This window comes from Lethenteron reissneri, chromosome 48, assembly GCF_015708825.2.
Source record: "Lethenteron reissneri isolate LAM-NWPU_2019-01 chromosome 48, ASM1570882v1, whole genome shotgun sequence".
Classification (NCBI taxonomy): Eukaryota; Metazoa; Chordata; class Hyperoartia; order Petromyzontiformes; family Petromyzontidae; genus Lethenteron; species Lethenteron reissneri.
The window spans coordinates 1,393,156-1,414,598 of record NC_083826.1 but is presented as its reverse complement, the minus strand read 5'-3'; the positions used below and the strand labels follow the sequence as shown (position 1 = coordinate 1,414,598).

The 21,443-nt window shown below is 45.2% G+C and overlaps 1 protein-coding gene across 4 annotated transcripts; it reads left to right on the top strand.

Annotated features, from left to right (window-relative positions):
- Window positions 1-161: 161 nt before the first annotated feature.
- Window positions 162-19,240, top strand: LOC133354578 (DBIRD complex subunit ZNF326-like). 4 transcript variants are annotated; one of them, XM_061571524.1, is made up of 13 exons: window positions 162-251; window positions 1,956-2,054; window positions 2,784-2,891; window positions 3,405-3,447; window positions 4,334-5,075; window positions 9,161-9,230; window positions 10,909-10,980; window positions 12,438-12,447; window positions 13,658-13,799; window positions 14,225-14,336; window positions 14,636-14,769; window positions 15,469-15,564; window positions 17,225-19,240. In XM_061571524.1, the coding sequence occupies exons 1-13, from the start codon at window positions 236-238 to the stop codon at window positions 17,990-17,992; spliced, it is 2,412 nt and encodes an 803-aa protein (XP_061427508.1). In that variant the 5' UTR covers window positions 162-235; the 3' UTR covers window positions 17,993-19,240. The 4 variants fall into 4 exon arrangements, with proteins under 4 accessions (XP_061427508.1, XP_061427507.1, XP_061427506.1 ...); XM_061571523.1 differs by having other exon boundaries at window positions 9,161-9,272; XM_061571522.1 differs by having other exon boundaries at window positions 4,334-5,147.
- Window positions 19,241-21,443: the final 2,203 nt, after the last annotated feature.

Genomic DNA, 21,443 nt, shown 5'->3' with positions numbered 1-21,443 from the left:
TGGCTCATCGGATTCCTCGTATAAATATTGTGATTAGAGCGTGTATTACGTCATCACGTTTCTGACGTCACCTCAGGAAATTGTGCATGAAACTCGGATGACGTCATCCCGTCGCGTTAAAACCCCGAAACACGCGTGCCGTCGTTTGCGTTGTGACGTCACGGCGCTTCTGTGCAAAAATACGTCGTGACGTCATCGCGCCGTGACGTCACTCTCCTTCGCGAAGAACCTTAAGATGGCGTCGTACAGAGGTAAGCTCTTTCTTGCGCGGCTGTCTTCGTCCGTAAAATAAATTAAGGTGAACAAAAAACGACGATTATATAATCTCCTGCGCTTCTAGAACTTGGTAACGCCGCTGTCACATCGCGTTGTGCGTGTTCTTTCGCACGTCTCGATCGTGGTGAGGGCAAGTCTTTGGTGACATGGCGCCAACGCCTTGGGGCAAGGCCTGAGGGCACAATGGCCCATGTGCTGTGGAGGGTCCGCTGCCCGAAACGTCGCCTATTCTCTTCATAGCACGTGAAGACGAATGACTGACCACTGCCCCAAATGTCCCCAGTCATATTGTTAAGTTGGAGGTTTGCCCCCTTTTCTCTGCGCCTGATGACCGCTTGTGTTGCGATCGAAACGTCGTGAGTTTTATTAATTTTATTCTTTTTATTTTCTATCTACAGTACGTGATTTGACCGAACGAAACAAAGAATACATATTGTTCCTAATTAAGGCCACGCAATGGGATAGAATGTGTTAAGTGTTGTTAAATTGTATCGTGCACCTGCCTTGCTCCGTTCAGTTAACATATTTACTCTTGTCTTTGAACGCCTTCAAGAGAATACTCTTTGGTTCTTTCGGTAAAGTCACGTAGGTGAAAATTTTGAATAAATAAATCACGACGTTTCGATTGCAACACAAGCAATCATCATCAGGTGTGACAACCACAGCAAGAAATGTTTACTGAAGTACTCGATTAGCTGTGATTTCTTATCGCGTTGTCTGTTAAAAGCTCTAACACACAAGTGGAATCCCTCCCCGTAGAGGTGGTTCATTATAGATTTGAAGTTTTTGTGACTGCAAGGATCCATACTCTTTGGCCTTCAAGAGTGCTGTGTATTGCTGGCCGCTTCTCGTTCTCGGTCTTTAGGCCCGTGCTCATCAATCACGATAACCTAACAAGTATAACCCGTAAAAACAAAGTTTTTCACTAGAAATCCTTTATATGCGTGGCGGCTAGAGTACTCTCGTCCTCTGGCTTGAGATGGCTGCCACCTATGGGTCAGATGATTGTCTGCCAGTATTAAGCAATTGGTAATTAAATATTTAATTTGTTTTCCCTACACAGTGTAAAATTTTTGAATTGTTTTTTTCACGAACATTAATTGTCTCGCACAACGAGTCTGTGTGCAAAATGTCAGCTTGAATGGATCACGGGAAGTGGGTTAAAAAACGACCGAAAGATTTGCACGGTCGTAAGCAAGCAAGCGAACTTAATATAAAGGATTTAAAAACAGTAACCCATGTATACACCATCAATGGCGAGTGCTGTTGTTTGTTAGCCGACCGCTTGGCGCGTTGGGCCTTCGGGCCTTCGTTCAGCAATCGCTGTAAAGACGATCATCATCCTCATCAGCTATGGTCGCGAGCCATTGCTGGCTGAAGGCCTCCCGCCGTGTCTCGCAAATGCAGCAACACAAACCCCCATCCTGCGCACGAGATTATTTCATCGCTCCGTCCACCTCCACTGCGTTCGGGAAGATTTATTATTGAAGGAGTTGTATTTCAAATAAATGTTCCCCCAATGTTTGCTTATTTCACGTACTGCATATGTTCGAAGTATTTACCCTCCTTTATAGTAACTCGGGTGATTGTTAATCATTCAAGCTGATCCCTGTGTTTAACACGTTGAATCGCCATAACCCGATGCGATTGAAAGAAGCTGTTGTTTTTGTGTTGAGCAGGTGGTGGTGGTAGCTACTACCGTGGGGATAACAGTGGCAATTGGGACAATGATGGAAGGAGGTCGACAAGAGTTTCTGATATGCAAGACTCGTACGAAGGTGCCACATTTATGCAAATTCATCTGAAATATATGGAAATAAAGTCACCATCCTAAATGCAACATCCGTGTGGTTATTGTTGCGGAAGTGACTCCTGACCCCATAGATGCATGGAAATAAAAGCCCCGAGCATTAATAGTTATTTTTGCTCCAGTTCGTTTTAAACGTTTTGCCCAACTGACCAGTTTGTCCACTTTTCTCGAAGAGAAACATGTCTTTATACTAAAGTTTCATTCATATTGAATCATCTTTATGTATGTTGAACTTCTTTAGCACCGTATGTAGCCAACCGTGCTGATCAGAGGTGCGGATTGTGGAATTCCCTCGTTCATTAGGGATTTTGCGTCTGTTAACGTTTTTAAATCACGGCTTAAAACTCATCGCTTTGTACAGGCTTTCTCCGTAAACTTAAGATTTTATGCAAAGGTCTTGTGGGCCTTGCGCTATAGCAAACTCGATTTTATTGTTACTGACGGTGATAATTACAGACCACCCGAAGTGGAAAATGTAAAAAAAAAAGTGTTTACCGCTATTACCCTTTCCAATTCCGATGCCGTACATATACGTCGTAAGTTTTATCTTCAGATTCCGCTCCAATGACGCACGTGTGCACTTGCTGCTTTTTTTGCAAACATAACTTTCAACGGAGATAATTACAAAGATGTCCTTCGAGATTTCTGTTGCTTTTTTTGCTGTGCATATACTTAATTCGTCTCCTGTCTTCCCAAGGCATGCATAAAGACAGCAGAAGTGATGGTAATTACAGCACAGCCGCTGCGCTGCTGAGCACCATGCTGAAGATGATGACTTCGGACGGATCCCAGCCTGCCGCCTCAGGTGAGTGTCTGGGCTGTGTGAGATGTCGATTGGGCAACAGCGTGGTGCAATATGTCACCACTTTTCTGTAAATCCTATCACCAAATCGTGCAGAATGCACCGGATAAAAATATGCTTTTGCACAAAATAATTGGAAAGCCAAGCTCCAACCATTACTATTTCAAACATGCAACAGTATGGCATACCTGTCAACCCCTTATCAGTGCCTATCTTATTACAGACCAATTCAGACCTTTATTGGTCACCCCGTGCCCTTATAAATCTCAATGTTCATCCTACAAAGTCCCATCACAATGGAGACGCAGACAAATACGCAACATTTTTGCCAGTATTGAAACGGCTGTATGCTATATAGACCTGAACTCAATTTCTCTGTCCAAGAATATGGGTAAGCCGTTTGGGTTGACAGGTATTGGATGGGAGCTTTTTATTTTTCTCATTGTGAGGATTGACCTCATTTCTGGTATTGAGAGTTCTGTGCCAAAGTGGCTGCACTTTTGTGTCTTTCTACAGTCTCAGAATCGGGCTATCCGAAGGATTGGTCGTCATCACAAGAGTAAGTGAAACATTGCTCGCACGTTTACAAAGTGGGGTTTTACCAAAAGGGATTTTTCTATGTCTGCAAAATTACCAACGCATTGTGTTCCTGCCAGGTGCAGTTTATTTTAAGTCCATATTTCAAAATGACTCGCTTGACAGTTAATTAGCACTTGGTATAGAGTTGTGGTTACTTTAATCCACAGTCGTGTGTTTGGTAGAACAGTTTAGAGTACATTGCGGACAAATTGGGAAACTACCAAGACAGGGTTTTCTCAACGCTGAACAATCGTGATAGTTTGAGTTACCTAAAGTCTTCAAATTTCATCAACCTACGTGTGGTGGTGAACAACTGCACATGGTACAATTTGGAATGGAGCACATTGATTTCTGTATAAAAAAGCATTTTTCTATTCTTTGGGTCTTTTGGTAAAGCCATGTAGATAGAAAAATAATAACATTATCATGACATTTCGATCGCAACACAAGCAATCGTCATCAGGTGAAAAATATAGCGGGGAGAGCTGCTGAGGCAGGAAAAAAATATATCCTACCTCAGCAGCTCTCCCGCTATTTGACGATTTCTTGTGTTGCGATATAAATGTCGTGATGTTATTATTTTTCTATCTACGTGGCTTTACCGAAAGACCCAAAGAATATGAATTCCTGCAGTCACGAAAGCTTTAAGTCAAGCATTTTTCTATTTAAATATTTTCATTTTACTGTTTGCCAGCCTGACTGTCTAGTTCAATGATGTTGTAAGCCCACCCCCAATGTGTGTGTGGGTTTGCACCTTTCTTCGTGTGCATTTGTAAATTCAAGTTCTCTAAAAAAAACAGGCACACTCAAAAGGAATGGCTTACCAGCTTGTTTTGTTTGTAACGTGGCTTGTGGTTGGTTTACAGGTACAGCTATCGCAGATCGAATGACTCGTCACAGCTAGGATCCGGTTATAGCGCAGGCTACAGCGAGCCTTACAACAGTCAGATGACCCGTCAAACCACCGACTACAACTACCAGCCGCGCAGTGGGCAGCAGCACCAAGGCCAGTATGGCCGCAGCAGCAGCTCATGGCAGCCCGATTATTCTTGGCAGAACAGGGGGCAGGGCTACTCGAAGGGGCATGACTTCTCGCAGGGCACTGGATGGCAGCCAAGTGGTCGGGGCAAGCGGGGCAAATGGGTGGGCAGCTCCCGAGGACGTGGCGGTATGCCCAACGCGCAGTGGAAATCTGACGGGCAGGGCTACGGAAACCAGACTGCCAGGGCCGGGCAGGGCTCTTCGAATTGGTCCAGTCAGCGCTCGGGCTCTCAGAGTCAGACGGGGAAGTTGGACTTGCGCAGCCAACCAGCTAAGCAGACCCCTGTGAGCGGGGCCAAGGTTCCAAGTCTTGTTGGTGGTGTAGGGCAGAAAAAAGAGAGCATTGCGCCAAAGGGCCAGGTCGGCCAGCAGAGCTTGCCGGCCAAGGCTCCCCCCACTACCAAGGCAGTTGGCACGACGGTGCTGTCCAAAAACCAAAAGCGGAAATTGAAGTGGCTTCCAAACAAGATCAACGCGATGGTGCCCGCTCAGAAGCTGCCGTCCTCAGGCGCCCAGCCGGGGGATGGGGCTTCTGGAGCAGAGAAGGGCCACCTCGGCAAGCAGCCGGTGAGCAGTGCCGGCTCGGAGGTGGGCGGCGGCGCCTGCACGGGACCGTCTGGCATGGCCAATGTGCCGTCTGTAAGTAGCGGCCGCTTTTTGTTGTCCCTGTTTAAAGAAGTGGAAGGCCGGCTCACTCGGCATGAAATGGCCGTGTTGGAGCAACGAGCCCAGCCCTGCTTCGATCCTGGGTTCAAATCTGGGCGACCGCCCGTGATTAAACCAGGCTCTAAAGTGAAGGGAGGTGATGGTCTCGGCCAAGTCGCCAGTGACCGCACAAATACGACCATCTTAAATTAGTTGTCACTCAAATTGACAGATTGAAGATGCCAGCTCTGGGGGTGGAGGTCTTGGCTTGAGTGGCATGCGGTAAACTCTTTAACAGGGTGTATGAGAGCACTTTCCATTGTTGGATGAGAAGAGGCCTATTGAAATGACTCCAGAAGTAGTTCTTTGATGTCATTTTATGTGGTCCCTTCTCCGCCACATTGTGATGCTCTGCTCGCTGTGGGAGTGGTGATGCCATTGATGCAAATTTTATTTGGAGATTGAGATTGAAAATGACTCGAGCAATTGGCCCACAGAGCCAGTGTCGGGTTGGTAATGGCTGGTGCGCCTGGCTCTTTTTAAACATCGTACTAAGCGGAGGTGCTGCCTCGTGCTCATCCATCACGCTGGTGGCGCTGGGGTCGGAGGAGCGCCGTCATACGTGCTCCACCCTCCCTTGCCCCCCCCCCTCCCGCCGCGCACCCCCACCTCGCACCCCCACCTCACACCCCCCAGATTCAGCCACAGTCAAGCCTCAGGCCCTGGCACCATAAATTCGGTGGGATGCCCGCTTTACTGCAGCCAGGGCTCGCCGTGCATCGTTTGCGGTGGAGTCCTCTTAACGGAAGGCACCTTGCTCGTCATAGCAGGGGTGCTACCCGTACGAAGCGCCGACTCGGGCTCTAAACCAAAAGGATGGACGTTTAAAGTTTTGTTGTTAATGAGCAGAGCGTGCAGCCCCTGTCAAAGGCCTTAGCAATATTGAGAGTTTACTACTCTTGACTTTACAGAGGCCTTTGAGGGCAGAACTCCATAAATGTGGCATTGAATCAAAGCGGTTGACTGTTGAATGGACTTTATGAAACCCATAGTAATGGCTTGCAAATTCGAGAGTCTCTTTAAAAGTTTTCACAGTTGCTTGCTGGTGAAGAATTCGGTGATAACAGGAGCAAGGATAATTGGTCGGTAGTCAAGAGATCAGGTGGTAAGCGTACTAAATCCATATAGTTACAGCTGTGAAACTAATACCAAATGCAAATGATGCCCTGTTTTAATATTATAATTATTCAACTATAAACAAGCTTAGATTTTTTGCTGTAATATGTGGTTCGGTTATATTTACAAAACATTAACTTATTTCCCATTGCATAGGCAAGTGCTGCATATAAGGTGTTGCTGGTAAGATTGTATTGGCAGGGAGTTAAAGAAGAGGCTTGCTAAGACTAACCTGAAATGTGGCGTTTTATCAGGCAGCGATGTTGAGAAAGAAAGACCTCAGGAAAATATTCAGTCTTGAGATGTAGGTGCGGTGGTCCGGTGAAGAAAATCTACCGCACAGAATTAAGAAAGTGCTAGATGCCTGGGTCAGGAGGTGAGAAGTGAATTTGGGACAATTTGGAGAAAGCAAACGATGTGGATTGAGCGTTTTGCTGAGGGGAACGGCTTCCTGGACGAAGCTGTAGAAGAAATTATGTTGTGGAAACCGGCCTAGAGGTAGAACAAGGAAACGTGCTTGTGAGGTGACTTTAAGAAAGGCTGTTTAACAAAAACTGAGAACTCTGGTTCAGACTGGGCGGAGGGAGCTTGAACCAAGAAACCTGGCAGAGCACTCGATGAAGACGCTTGCAATCACTTGATACGTTTGAAACGTGTCTCGTATAGACCTTGTTAGAATGTTTACAGAGGCCTTGGCCAAGTACACTGTGAGGTTGTTGACCTCCACTAGTTTTTTTTATCCCACAGTCGAGTTTACCATTCACAAGTTAATTCAGGTATCAACTGATCAACTAACATATAATATCTTATTGGTTCTTTCGGTAAAGTCACGTAGAAGGGAAGTAATAAAATAATAAAAAGAAAACATAATAAAATAAAATAATTCTCACGACGTTTCGGCTACAACGCAAGCAGCCGTCTTCAGGTGAAGAATGAGACACTACCAAGCTAGGAGCTTATATATAAGCTGCGTTGGGGGTGGAAGAGCGCCTTAACAAAAAGAATGTGCATATGAAGAGGAATTTAGCATATTCATGGGAAATGCGTAGGAGGTGGGCGGGGGGGTTTCAAAGTCATTATGCCCATGCATTATGCAGGATCAGCAGCACCAAGGGGGGGTGCAGGGATTAGCAGTAACAAAGGAAAGGAATGTTAATGATATGTAGCTGCAGTTACTCAACAACCACGTAGAAAACTAAAGTATAAACTACATTAAAAACTAAAGTATAAACTGCATAGCACCATCAGTATGCTTACTATACTCTACAATAAGCTGAGTTACTAACAGCAAGTAATACATTACAATTCTACGTCGTAAAAATTATATAATATGCTTCCATCTAAACTTTATTCTCTTACATCACACGAGCATATACCGTACTATATACTGCACCCCCCCTTGGTGCTGCTGATCCTGCATAATGCATGGGCATAATATGACTTTGAAACCCCCCCGCCCACCTCCTACGCATTTTCCATGAATATGCTAAATTTCTCTTCATATGCACATTCTTTTTGTTAAGGCGCTCTTCCACCCCCAACGCAGCTTATATATAAGCTCCTAGCTTGGTAGTGTCTCATTCTTCACCTGAAGACGGCTGCTTGCGTTGTAGCCGAAACGTCGTGAGAATTATTTTATTTTATTATGTTTTCTTTTTATTATTTTATTACTTCCCTTCTACGTGACTTTACCGAACGAACCAAGAAGATGAATCCCTGCAGTCACGAAAGCTTTAAATCGAAATTTAACATATAATAGTTGCACTTGTTACCTTGGAAAATAGTTGCCACCGATTAAACATTATTTGGTAATACCGCTGCATTACCAGTGGGGCACAAGCACAAATAACACGAACATTCAATACATTTGTCAATGACACTGGCCGGACAAAACAAAAAAGTAAGTATATCATCGGTGACATTTCGGGCAATGACCCTTATTCACAGCTCAAGAGTTTTACATGCGTGCTGTCAAGAAGAGCCAATGCCCAAAACATCGCTTGTTACATTTTTCTGCGCCGCTGTTATTGTCGTATGCGAGTGTTTTTGACACTGGTTTGGGGTCGGGTGTTTCCCGCTGGGTTTTTCCAACGGCGTTTCCCTCCAGTTGCATTTCCGTAACAACGGTAATGCTGCTGCTTGGCCGCGTTATTTTTATGCTACAATACGTACAACAAGTAGATCCACGATGATCGTATCGGCTGGATGTGCAAAATATCGACAAATCGTGGTTTATGTTCCTTTTATAAATGTATTTAGACAAATACTTTCTGGCAGTTCAAGCATTAATTCAAGTTATAAATGTCAATTATCTTTTAAATTGGTGCTTTTCTAAATGTTATTAGGAGTAACTGATGACGTGGTCGTTGTATCACGTCATAATTTGTGTAGTGTATGTCATTACTTCTTTGACGTATAACAGTGACGGCATGTGCCTCTGTCGGTGTTGCAGGTTGTAAATGTGCAGGCCTGTGGCAGGATTTTGTTGAGTGAACTTCAGTCGAAGAACGTTTCCGACATCTTGCTGTACAGCTAGACAAAAACAATATAAAATGTGAAATACAATTCCATAGTTATGTGAAACGGATAACAGGACAGTCGTCACATCTGTAAATTGTATATCGTATCACGTAATTTCACGAAAAAGTAAATTGTAAAACCTTGGCAATATTTGTGTATGCAGGAAAATCCCTGCTGAATCAATTTCCCGTGGTCTTGCCTGGGATGTTCCATCAGTTGCTTGTTAATTATGTTTGTTTCGTGTTGCTGCCAATGTGTTGGTGCAAGTCGAGAGAGGATGGTTTAAGAGCTGACCTGTTGTGGTGATGCAGACCGGAGAGGCAACCGGGGTGACAAATGCACAGCAATCTGGAGGCGCAGTGAAGAGGAAACTGACCCAGGGTGAGCAGCCGTTGGCCAAAAAAACCAGATTTGAAGATCACTGTAAGTACGCGCGATCCGAGAACGACTCATTTTCAGTGGATGGGCGAGTTAATCTATATAAGAACGTTTCAGCATTGATAAATTAGTACATTTGGTATTCGCACCGTTATTATGGTGCAGGGCTATCGCATGCCTTTATAGACTTGCCGGCAATTACAGTTGAGCAAATTGAGGGTAATGTTGACATTTGGACCATGAATATGGCACACAATGGCCTCGTTCCGAACGGCGACGTGAGGGGATCTGTGACGTTGATTTTGTACGCTCGGTGCACCCACAATTACAAGATGCACTTTTTCCCCATATTTTAAAGAAAAATGTTTGGGGGTATGACTAATAATTGTGTGACCAGATGTGTATTCCATTATTGGCAGTGGTTACAAGTTGTGATGCATCTTACAAACAAGCTGGGATTTTCTGTTCTCCGATCTTAAAACACCTTTTCACATGTATTATTATTCGTTTCCAGACTGCAAACATTTTGTTTGGATGGTGGGTTTTCTTAAATTTGTCTTCATAGCATTCTGCCAAGTTGTACCCACGGCACAAAGGGAGAGGGCTGGCCAACACAATTCCCTCTGGCACAAATGTCTGCAGTCGGCAGTGATGGCTCGTGTGTTGTGACGAGGCTCAATCGCGATGAAATTTGTACGCAGTTGCCCAGTTCCATTGCTGTCCTAAATTAAAGGTCACCTTTCTGACTATTTTGGGCTGATAGCCATGACCAGGTCTTGTCATATAGATTTTATATAGCGCCTTAGTCCAAGGTGCTTTGCAATCATAAAATTGTACATTTGATAATAGTGGTGAGAATAAATAGTGGGGTTATTAAAAGTGGTGGTGTCGTTATGGTGACGGCAAGGAAGACAGGTTGGAGTGTATGAGGGGTTGGGGTAGTGATCAGGGTTGGTAGTGATAGGGGTAGTGATATGGATAGTGGTAGGGGGAGTGTTTGCCTAGTCGTAGCTGCGGGCCGGGCATGGAGTAGCAGTAGCAGGATAGGCAAGGGAGATGGATTATTACTCGTGTCATTTCCACATGCAATACTTCCTGCGACTTACTGTTATGCAATGCATTTTAAAACACTTTTCTGTGTTTCAAAAGTTATTGTGGGGGTGGCCGAACTGCAGTCAATTGCCAGCTCAGATCATCGTATCCAATGAGCCGCCAATCAGGTTTGGGGAAATGTTTTTTTTACGGCCCCTTCAAGCCACGTCCCACTGAGCCACAGAGCAGTCGAGTAAAATATTTCCCCTGAAACTGGTTGACTTGTTGGGATATGGAGATCTGAGCTGGCACTTGACTGCAATTAGCACCCTGGAGTTTTTGAAACCATGATTATTGTGCCATGTCTTACGCCTTCTTTTAAAACTTTGTTTATTATTCTTATGAAATGTTTCCAGCCTTACATACCCTTTTGGCTGGTGGATGTTCATCATCAGTTACACAAATGTTCAAGTAATTTGTCTGCAGTTCAGATGATTCAAAGTTCCAATATTGACATTTACAAGTTTAACTTACAGAGTAAACATATGTTGAGTTGTTTTGTATGGCTATAAGAATGACTCTAATAAGTTAAATTATCTTTAACAATTCAATCTAGATGAAATGTAACCCATTGCACTGTTTTTTTCAGCACCAGAGAGTGAAACCACCAGTATATTTGGAGGACTGTGGTCAACGAAACCCAAGGGCCCTAGACGCAAAGGTATTGTGTTTGCATTACTAGCGTGGGCCATGTCACACCAAACGCTAGGCGAGTCAATACATGGACGCATTAGCGGCACGCGGGTGTAGCATAACACACCGGTCCTCGTAAAACAGTCTTACGATGTCGCCGTTGCCCTTGAGTGAGCTGCACATTCTCCCATCAGAAGTTGCCTTAGATTCAGCAGCAGCTTTCCCATTCGAACGTGCGGTGACGCCACGAGTCGTACTTTTCTGATGCCACCGTCCACCAATAAATTATTCCGGAAACGAATAGAGGAACCGTCGCGACCAAGCATAGGACACGAGGAGTCAAATCTGCCTTTGGAGCACGGAGCAGCCAATTTGTCATCGGGCTGGGTGCTTCTATACGGCAACAGATTGTGAAGCTTTGTGTTCAGCCGCTCGTAAAAACATTCGTCTTCCGGCTGTTTGGTCATCACGATAACTGATTTTGACGCACCACCACCTTACAACATTTTCTGACTGCGATTGCGAATCGTGGGAAAATAATTATTACTAAAAATGTGCTTTTATACCGCACACCAAAGGTGTTCTGCCAATATGTTCACACGGTGTTTTCCTACTCAAATGAGCATTGAGTTGTTGGTGCTCCTCTCCTGTTGACAGTCCTGAGTCGGTGGTAACAAATCGGGGGTTGGGGCAAATCTTACCCACAGAACAACGACTGTTGACTTCCCCATATTGGTACTTGTTTTGTCGACCAACGGAGGGAAGATGGGCTTAGTCAAATTCCCCCCCCCCCCCCAACCAGGATATTAACGTAAAGCTTTTAGATGTGGGGGCTGCTCACTTTCCCACTGAGCCACCTCGCCCGTATAACCACTTCAAGGAAATTACATTTTATTCAATGGTCAGTGGGTGTGGTTAAAGTTTCTTCAAACAAGCAATCCGTTCACTCAAGTCTCGTTACTGTGCCAGACATGGTCATTTGTTACCCTCCTGTTGTCTTATTATCATGAAAATATATTTAGATTTGGATGGTGTCGTTCATGCAAATTGCATCTCACAAGCTGGAAGGCAGCAGCCAAGCAGTGAGCTGGTATTTCCAACAATTGCCCAAGCTTTGCAGTCCTCTATATTCAGATGTTTTCGGCCAATTAATGAGTGCATGTGGGAAAAGGAACAGATAATATCAGTCGGCACTTTCCTGTATCGCCGCCTTAACCAGGGGTCGACGAGCGGCAGCTTCGGAGACACGCGGCTTTTTTAATTAAAGGGACTGCATTGCGGCTTTTGAAATATTGAGGGTATCTTTTACCGAATGTGAAAAACATGGCTCCTCTTGTTATATTGATTGCTGTGACCCCCTGACCATGGGAGTCTAGTTTACCATGTCCTAAGCCATACCCTGCCTTGGCAGAATGAAGATCATGAATGTTGTGAGCAGAGATTAACATTTTGCTTTGCTTTTTTTGCATGTCAACTGGATGAAAGGTACCAAAAAGTGAGTCTTGCATCTTATTCAAATGGGTTGTGACTCTATATGATTATTTCACTCTCAGTGTTAATCAGGGTGGCCAGCCCGATTTCGAACTGCAAACCTCGGATGGGTTGTGATTGGAGGCCTTTGGTTGCCCAGTCACTTAATTATACTGTATGTGGCATAAGCACAATTGTCACGCTTTTTTTTTAAGATGGACTTGGAGAAAGTACAACAACCACAATTGGCATGAAACATGTGTTTTACCATATATATGCATGCACGCACTTGAAAGAGTCTCCCCAAAACTTTGCAGGAGGGTCCTGCTATGTGTTCGTGGTAGGGGCAACGATTGCACACAATGGCCTACACTAAATCGAAAATAACATCGCAGGCTCTTTCATCCACTGAAGTGGGCAGTGGTGCCTATTGTATGGGAATTACACTTGCAGTGTTAATCAGGGCCGCCTGCTAGATTCGAACCACGAATCTCTGCGAACAGTCAGTGAACGCGCTATCGCTGTGTCTGCCTCCTAGTGCAGAAACATAAAAAGGTCAAACCAATTTGCTATATTCCAGCAGTACCAGGTGAATTGTACTGAACACAAATAACTTTCGCTATGGCATGCAGAGTAGACTTACCTCAAGTTTAAATTGATTGAAGGTTTGCCCGAAACCTGGCAATAATCCGGCACCAAAAATATGTCGGCTTGCTTGCCATGGCGGTAACGTCGTATGCAATGTGACGTCCTGATGACGAGTGACGTACAGCTTGAGACTTAACATTATCACTAAATATATACTTCAGCGGATGAATGCATGTCGGAGAGCATTGAACAGTCCACGCATTTGCATAATTCTTCCTCCTTGGGTTTTTTTTTTATTGGCCCGGGTGCGATGGTGCATTCCTGTAGTCCCCAGTTCTCTGGAGGCATGGTGAGGTGTATCACGTGGACGGGAGAGTTCGAGACCCACTGGGCTGCGAGCTGACGGGGAGACGCCAGTATATAAATAAGTGGATGTGAAACCATCTGTGCCGATCTATGAATATGATCCCATTTTGTTTATGTCCATTTACCTTGATTTCCTCCCACAATTGTAGTCGTTAATAAAACTGACCAAACACCCCAATCGATAACAATAATTTTAGACTTTTTAGCCTTGTTCTTTATTGGGCAGATTAATAACAACTATTTATTGATACTTGTTTCCCCACACCTGTTTTCTTACTCAGGCCACAGTATGGCTGCAGCCTCTGCCAGATCCGCACGAACAAAGCGTTCTTCATCAAGGGCCACTTGGAGAGTGTGTACCACCAACAGTCGCTCTCTTTCCTTGAAGAGGAGTTTGACAAGGATGTCTCCAAGTTCCTGCATGTCAGTGTAACCAGCCACCCACCACAGCAGCCAGCCATCCACAGTGACACCCAACCAGTCAATCATCCAGCTGCTCTGCCTCAACACCCACTCAGCCACACATCTACCACAACATCCACTCATACACCCAGCCACGACAACACCCACTCAGCCACCACAACACCCACTCAGACACACATCCACCACAACATCCACTCATACACCCAGCCACCACAACATCCACTCAGCCACCCACCCACCACAACATCCACTCAGCCACCCAGCCACTCATGGACCCACAAAACCCACCCAGCCACTCACCTGCCCAGCAAGTGCTTTAGTTAACTTGTCCGCACAGACCTTTCAGTGTTACTACCTTCAAATGTGTGAGTTTTCTAAAGGATCTCTTGTGTCCAATTTTCTACCATGTTGCCGGACGTATGCAGAAGCTAATCTGGAGGAAAGCCGACTTTGTTATGAGGCGGGGAAACGAATCTAAGTGCGTCCTTGGCAACAGTGACGACATCTTCACGCGGACTACAAAGCGAGCAGAAAGAGGTTGGTTCTATGGTTCAGTGGCGTAATGTGTTGCAAAGGCTGGCAGGATGCGTTGTCGCTTTGTCCTCGCGTTGCAATGACTAACATCGCACACGCAATAAATGCATCGTCAACCCCGGCCCCGACACCTACGGGGTCCCGAACCAGATTCACGTATGTCGTCTTGTTAGGCCGGCATTTCACGTGTTTTGATTTTGACTGGTTCTGCAAATAGCCGGTGGAAAAAATGTGCCGTGAATGCCTTGTACTGGTTCAGCAGTGCAAACCATCGTTTTGTGTGTCTGTGCGCGTGTGTGCAGAAGCAATCGTCCTGGATGAAGCACTGGAGATGAGAACAGCAGTGCAGTGTCATGCCTGCAATATGTTTGTGCCGTACACATTTTCAATGGTGGCTCAGCACCTTGAATCTCCGGAGCACCAGCAGAATAAATTGGTGTGTGAGTATGGGACGCTGTGGCTTTATGGTTAGCACACTGCGGATGGAAATTAATCCACTTGATGTGCTGCCTATTCTGGCAAGCCATGAGAATGGTGGCTTCGATGCCTCGGGTAGACACTAAATTTCCAGTAAATTAACTTGTGCAGGAGCCCCATGCTCTAAGTTGCAGTGGGAGATTCCTGTAAATTAAATCGCTTGGATTATTTTTCCAGGTTGTTGACTTCCTGCCGCAGCCCTAATGCGAAATAAAAAGGCACCCTAAACCAATTTTTTAAATACTATAACTTTTCCTTACCAAAGTTTACTTTTCCAGTTAATATTTTTTCCAGTTCAGGGGCACCACGGTGGGGAGATGTTAACTGCCTCGCCTTGTATACAGGAGCTAGTGGGTTTGATCCCGATGCCTTTATAGTTGGAGTTTGCATGTCTCTCTCCCCGTGGTCACGTGGATTCTTCTCCGGGTCCTCCGTTTTTTCCCTCCACATTTAGAAACATTAGTTTAGAGTTTGGTCGCTATAAATTTCCACCATGATAAGCCCCTTCGTGGAGCTATAGTTTACGGCCAGGTCGCTTATGAAAAGAGCTGTATGGTTCAGTCGGCCTTACCTGGTGAAATAAAAATAGCTTGGTTTGTTTCTTCCAAAATCTATCGATTGAATCTCAATGAGAGTTCCTGCTTGTCTCTTTTCAAAGGTGTACGTGACTGAAAGGAAGACTGTGGTGGTTGCTGTTGCCAAGAGCATTCTGGGAAACGATAACAACTCCGTCCTCCTCAAGCACTTCAAAGAGGTGTGTGCACTTTGGATCACCTCGACACATTAGCGTGTCGTGTACACAGCTGCTTGGACAACAAAGGTTGGATTCACGGTTAGGCTCTCTAACGGGGCCATCCACACGCTCACCACTCGTCACTTCTAAATTCCGTGCGGTGGCCGCACCCAGAAATCTATAATAATAAATAATATCACGAATGTTTTCACAGGCAATATTGTAGTTCGTCATGATTGATGGTTTTATTCTGACTTTAAATATGGGATTTGTGCTGAAGATGTTTGGTGCAATTTCAAGCGAAACACCGTCGTATCTAATTGCCAAATTTGGATGCGAGGTTTTTCAAGTTACCGTCTTAACTAAAACAATGATAATCGACGCGTTGATGTACGCTTCACATTTTTTATTTGTTTGGCTGTGTTGTGTTTTGGAAGGTCTTGCAAAGACATTTTGCCAAATCATTCCGTGGCAAAACCAAACAATCTATTATCTCACTGTCTCTGTTGAGCCGTGTCCTCTCTCAAATAATCGCCAATCAAGGCCTTCCATTTAGCTCTGTCCATGATGTTCACTCAAGAACCTTGCATTAGCTAACTCCCAGTTATTCATTTTCTTGCGTACTTAATTCGCCATGCTCCCCAGCTTCAGTCGATCTATTGATTCAAAATGTATTACTACGTACCCATAATTCCATCGTAGCACATCGAAATTAAAGCCCCGTACTAAGTTTTATATTGTTAAATTATTCACAGCTGCCACAGGGTGCTGCCACGGCACCGTGGCATCTGTGAATAACATGAGAGTCACAAGATTCAGACTTTCCTGGGTACGCAGGGTAACGGTAGTCGTAGTAGTAATGGTTACACGCCAGTTTTGCTGCTCCACTTGATCATGTGGCAGTGCTGATGGGGCACCATGGTGGCGAGGAGATGTTAACTCCCTCACCTGGTGTACAGGAGGTCGTGGGTTCGATCCCGACCCTGACAATGCATGTGTATAGTTGGAGTTTGCATGTCTCTTTCCTCGTGGTCACGTGTATTATTCTTCGGTCCTCCGGTTTTTCTGTCCTTATTTTGGAAACATGACTTTAGAGTATTTGGGTGCTATAAATATCCACTTGATAAGCCACTTGGTTGAGCTATCATTTGTAGCCAGGTTGGTTCTGAATCAGAGCTCCATAGCTCGGTGGGCCTTACCTGGTGAAATTAAAATTAGTTTAGTTGAAATGGTAGAATAGTTTAGAGATCCTTTTCCCTACCCTGAATTAGAAATGGCCTTGACCTGCCCTGGAAGGGGGGTTGAGGCATCTCAGGGCTCAGATTCTCGCGGGACAGGGTTAGACTCCATCTTAACCCCACCCATAGTCACGCATCTTCGCACTCACCGATAATCTACATTAACAAATTTCAGCAACTTGTGAGGCTTTTCTGGATGAACAAGCTTAATCAAATGTATGCAACTTTAACACCACCCTGGCACAGTTGTGTCTCTGCTGCTACATTTGTGGTGTTACCAATTACATGAGAAGTTTAAGAATGTGTGGGATGTGCAGTTGTGCAGTGCACCTACATTTCTTTTTGCGTTTGTTTGTGCCACAATCTAGGAAGCCACATAGCAGCTTGGATCGACACTCATTGATGGACTTTTAATTTATATCATTTCCTTTCTTTTTTTCCAGGGCAAAGAACCCTTTAACAACCCCGAATATGAACACCTCTTCATTTTCTCCGGCCATGGCAAGAAGCAGAATCCAGTGGCAGTGGTCAGCGAAGAAACCAGCAAAGAAACAGCCGCTAAAGATGATGCAGAAGTCGGGGAGGCAGCAGCGGAGCTGGCTACGCCGCAGAGCTCTGAGCAGACACCCGCTGATGAGGCAGAGATGCAAGGCATTGCACAGGAAGATGCCGACGATGATCTTCTGAAAGAAGACGAGCTCGCAGAGGCTGCGGCTGGGGAGCCCGAGTTGTCGGAGGGTGCCACTGCTGACGGTGTTTCAGGTGAAGATGTGGCCAATCCCCCTTTTGACCATTTGGAAACAGAAACGCAGGAGGCCGATCTCGGAGAAGATGGAGTTGTTGTTGACGACGGCGAAGATGCAGTGAGCTACGGAGACTGCGCCGCCACCGCACCGGCAGCAGAAGAAGAATCGTTTCTTGGCTCTGTTGGTCAGGGCGATGCTCAGGAAGGTCAATACGTAGATGGTGAGGAGTCGGCGGCGTCTGCTGTCAAGGCAACGCCTGTCCTGGAAGAGGCGGTGTCGCTGCCCGCAGAAACCCTTCCATTTTTTGAGGATACCATGCCGTCCGATTGGAGCCAGAGCAACGCGAGCGTGGAGATGCCCATAGTCATGGGAGGAGGAACGGCCGCCGTTGTCCGCAAAAGTCCGTACGGGACGCGGAAGGCTGGGAGGGGTCGTGGTGGGGCCAGCAAATCTAAGGCCACATAGAGGGCCTTGTTTCAATGCACAAGTTTATTTGCAAAATGTGCAGCCCAATTAAATTTCCTTCAATTTTTGCCGTCATCGTTTTCAGGTCTTTGGTATGTATTACTAAAGTGGGGCCACATGTTGGAAATGTTGATTAATGCCCGATACACGTCTCTCACATCCGGCCAGTGCCCTAATGACATCGTCGCAATGGGTTAAGTGCTCTTGTCACGTCAGCGTGTTATATTGTTCATCAGACCCTGCACGGTCATTCTCCCTGTGCGAGTGGTAGCGTGGTTTTGTCATGTATGTTGAACTTCTTTCACGCCGAACGTAGCTAGCCCTGCTAATTGGAGGTGTGGGGGAAGGACTACAAACTAAACACACAAAGCAGTTCTGAAGAAATCAGTTTTCAATCCAGATTTTTTTAAAGTGACTAGCATTCCAGATGGCCGCAGAAGCGCATCTGAAAGTGTGCAATGCAGTCACCATCTTTGTTCGATGGTTAGCCGAAAGTCCTTGTGGATAATCCTCCGATTAGCCACGGTTGGCTAACGTTGCAGTGCAAAAGAAGTTCAACTACATTAATCAGTGGAAACCTGTGCGTGCTACCGATTATTTCACTTCCACTTTTTCACTTAACTCCTAGTTCTTCAATAGCTACTTTCCTGACATTTTGTCGGCTAAGTTGGAAACGGTGGACCTGTGTTTAATAGCAGTAGATTAAGTGCATTCAAGAGCAGATGGAGATTTTAATTGTATTCTGTGATATGTTTAAAGAGTAATGCGGAATTCAATTATCTTCCATCATTCAAAGTATTGATTTTCAGAGTCGCCCATATTTTCCTCCCATATCTGAAGAGGCATTTAACACATTTATCACATTAACCTACAGTGTAAGGGGTAGAAGTTGTTTTAATAACTACTTGGTAAAATGAGCTGGTTTTATCGTAGTAGTTGTTTTTTAATGTTTTTTGTTATTGTAGATTAGTGCGGGAGGAGGGGTTGGTGCTTTTGAATGTTTACTAATTTAGATGCTTTGCTGTTGTCATGTGTAGTCACGCCAGGTAGATTTTGTTTTGCCTCGTGAGAAATCCAGAGATATGGGTGACTTGTATTTGCGAGATTGGACCTGGGCTCACGGTAATTACAAAACAAATTAACTTGGGCACAGAAATTAAATGTCTAAATGCAACTGTTCACGTGGGAAATTCAAAGTTGTTGTGTCCAAACGTCAATGTATTTACGAATAAATTCCTTCGAATGCAAGCTGACTGGCTGATTATGTTTAGACTGATCGATTATGTTTAGACTGATCAATGCAACTGCAAATGCTGGGTGGTTGTAGTTCTTGTTTTATCATCTCTGTTCATTGACTCTGCACTTGCTTTCTTAAGAATTGCGCTCACCAGCTTAAAAACCAGGCTACAGTCTACATTATAGACTTCCAGTACACCCACCAAGGTTAAGAACCAGGCTACAGTCTACATTATAGACTGCCAGTACACCCACCAAGGTTAATAACAAGGCTACAGTCTACATTATAGACTGCCATTACACCCACCAAGGTTAATAACCAGGCTACAGTCTACATTATAGACTGCCAGTACACCCACCAAACTTAACCAGGCTACAGTCTATATTATAGACTGCCAGTACACTCACCAAACTTAACCATTATAGATTGCCAGTACACTCCGATTAAGAACCAGGCTACAGTCTACATTAGTGTTATTTTTATTTACTTATTTTTTTATTTTTCTATCTACGTGACTTTACCGAAAGAACCAAAGAATATGAATACATCTTAAGTAGACATGTTCAAACAATTTTGAAGATGGGAAACGCTCTGCAGATTGCGTGATGAGAGCACCGAGACGAACGGATGAGGGCGCTTCACCAAGGCACTTCACGGTAACAAAAAGATTGAAAAGTTTATAGAAAATTGTACTGCAGGAATGAAGGCATCAACATACATTGGAGGCTATGATGTTGGGGTTGATCTGTCGGTGCAGCTATCATTGAAGGATCAACAGTATGTAGACCTCGGGCAATAACTGAATGTTGATCACTACCCAAAATGAAATGAAATCAAGCAGCAGAATGGGATTGTGGGTTGTTCCTATGTACTTAAACCACTCTCCGAATAGCAGAGAAAGTGGTGGGAAAAGTTAAGTGAGCAAGGTCTGTTGCTGTACATGTCAATTGGGCATCAACAAAGCAGCTGTGTAAGGTCCTTGGTATTTTGATGAACAATAAGTCTTCGCTGAACGCTGTAGGTGCGTTCCTGAGAAGTACCGTGTTGAGCGAAAAACGCTATCCGCTAAAGCAATTTCCCCATGAATGTAACGTTTGGCGAGATGGCAGGGGCACTAACTGAGGGTATGCGGTCGTATCACTTGTTCCACTTACAGTATCACTCCGCTCAGCCGCGGAGCTCAAAGTAGTTCGTCAGAAACCGCGTTATAACTTTGGGCGTTCCACGTTATAACGGACGCTTTCGGCGTTGTGCGACAGTGTTGCCGAATGGAAGAACCGCGTCATCGTGAAAATGCGTTGTGCGAACACGCGTTAAGCGAGGACTTGCCGTAGATGTTAAAGAAAGTTGCTCGTAATTTGTTTTTTTAAGTTAACACTTGGTGGCTATCCGAGACTCTGCTTGGTGATCCCGCAGTGCTGGCCCAGCTGGGACAGGATGGAGGACGGCTTGAACATCCTCCACAGTACTGCGGTGCAATTCCCAGCAGTGACCTGCAGGTCGCACTCGTGACGTGCATCATCGCTGCCGTCCACGAGATGTCCTCGCACGGGAGATCGGTACACCAAAAATAACAAGAAGAGCCATCGGTTTTTTTTTCGAATTCGGTACGAACAAAACAAAAACACACCATAAATTCTAGATTTGAAGGGAAACGAAACGTCATATCTCTGATCGTGTCCGCGAGCACAAGTCAGATCTGAAACACGGCAAAATTGAGTCTTCTGCCGTTGCTGATCATTGCTACAACGCTGTGGGCTCTCATGATATTGTCTTTTCCGAGACCAAGGTGCTCTGCTAACCTTCTGGCTACCATCAAAGGTTTGTACACGAAGCCATCCAGATATACAAACACAGACATAACTTCAACCGTGATGATGGGTACAAACTGAGTCATCATTGGAAAGATGTTATTAACCATGTAAAAAAGATTTAACTCCACCCCATCAATATTTTCAAGAACCGCGATGCTGCGCACGATGAATACGAGACGGCGCTTCCGTAGCGGATAGCGTCACGAGGCGGTTTCTTTAAAACAGTCGCCTACGGCTCTGGGGCTGCGGGTTGCTGATCTCCCCCCCCCCCCCCCATGCCCTGCCCGAGCCCGTCACTGGCTGGAACGCGCTCGCTGCCAGGGAGGGTGCGAACGCGTCCTCTCGCCAATGATGGCGACGGCCACCACCACCACCACCCAGCCTTTGCCCTGCCAGGGAG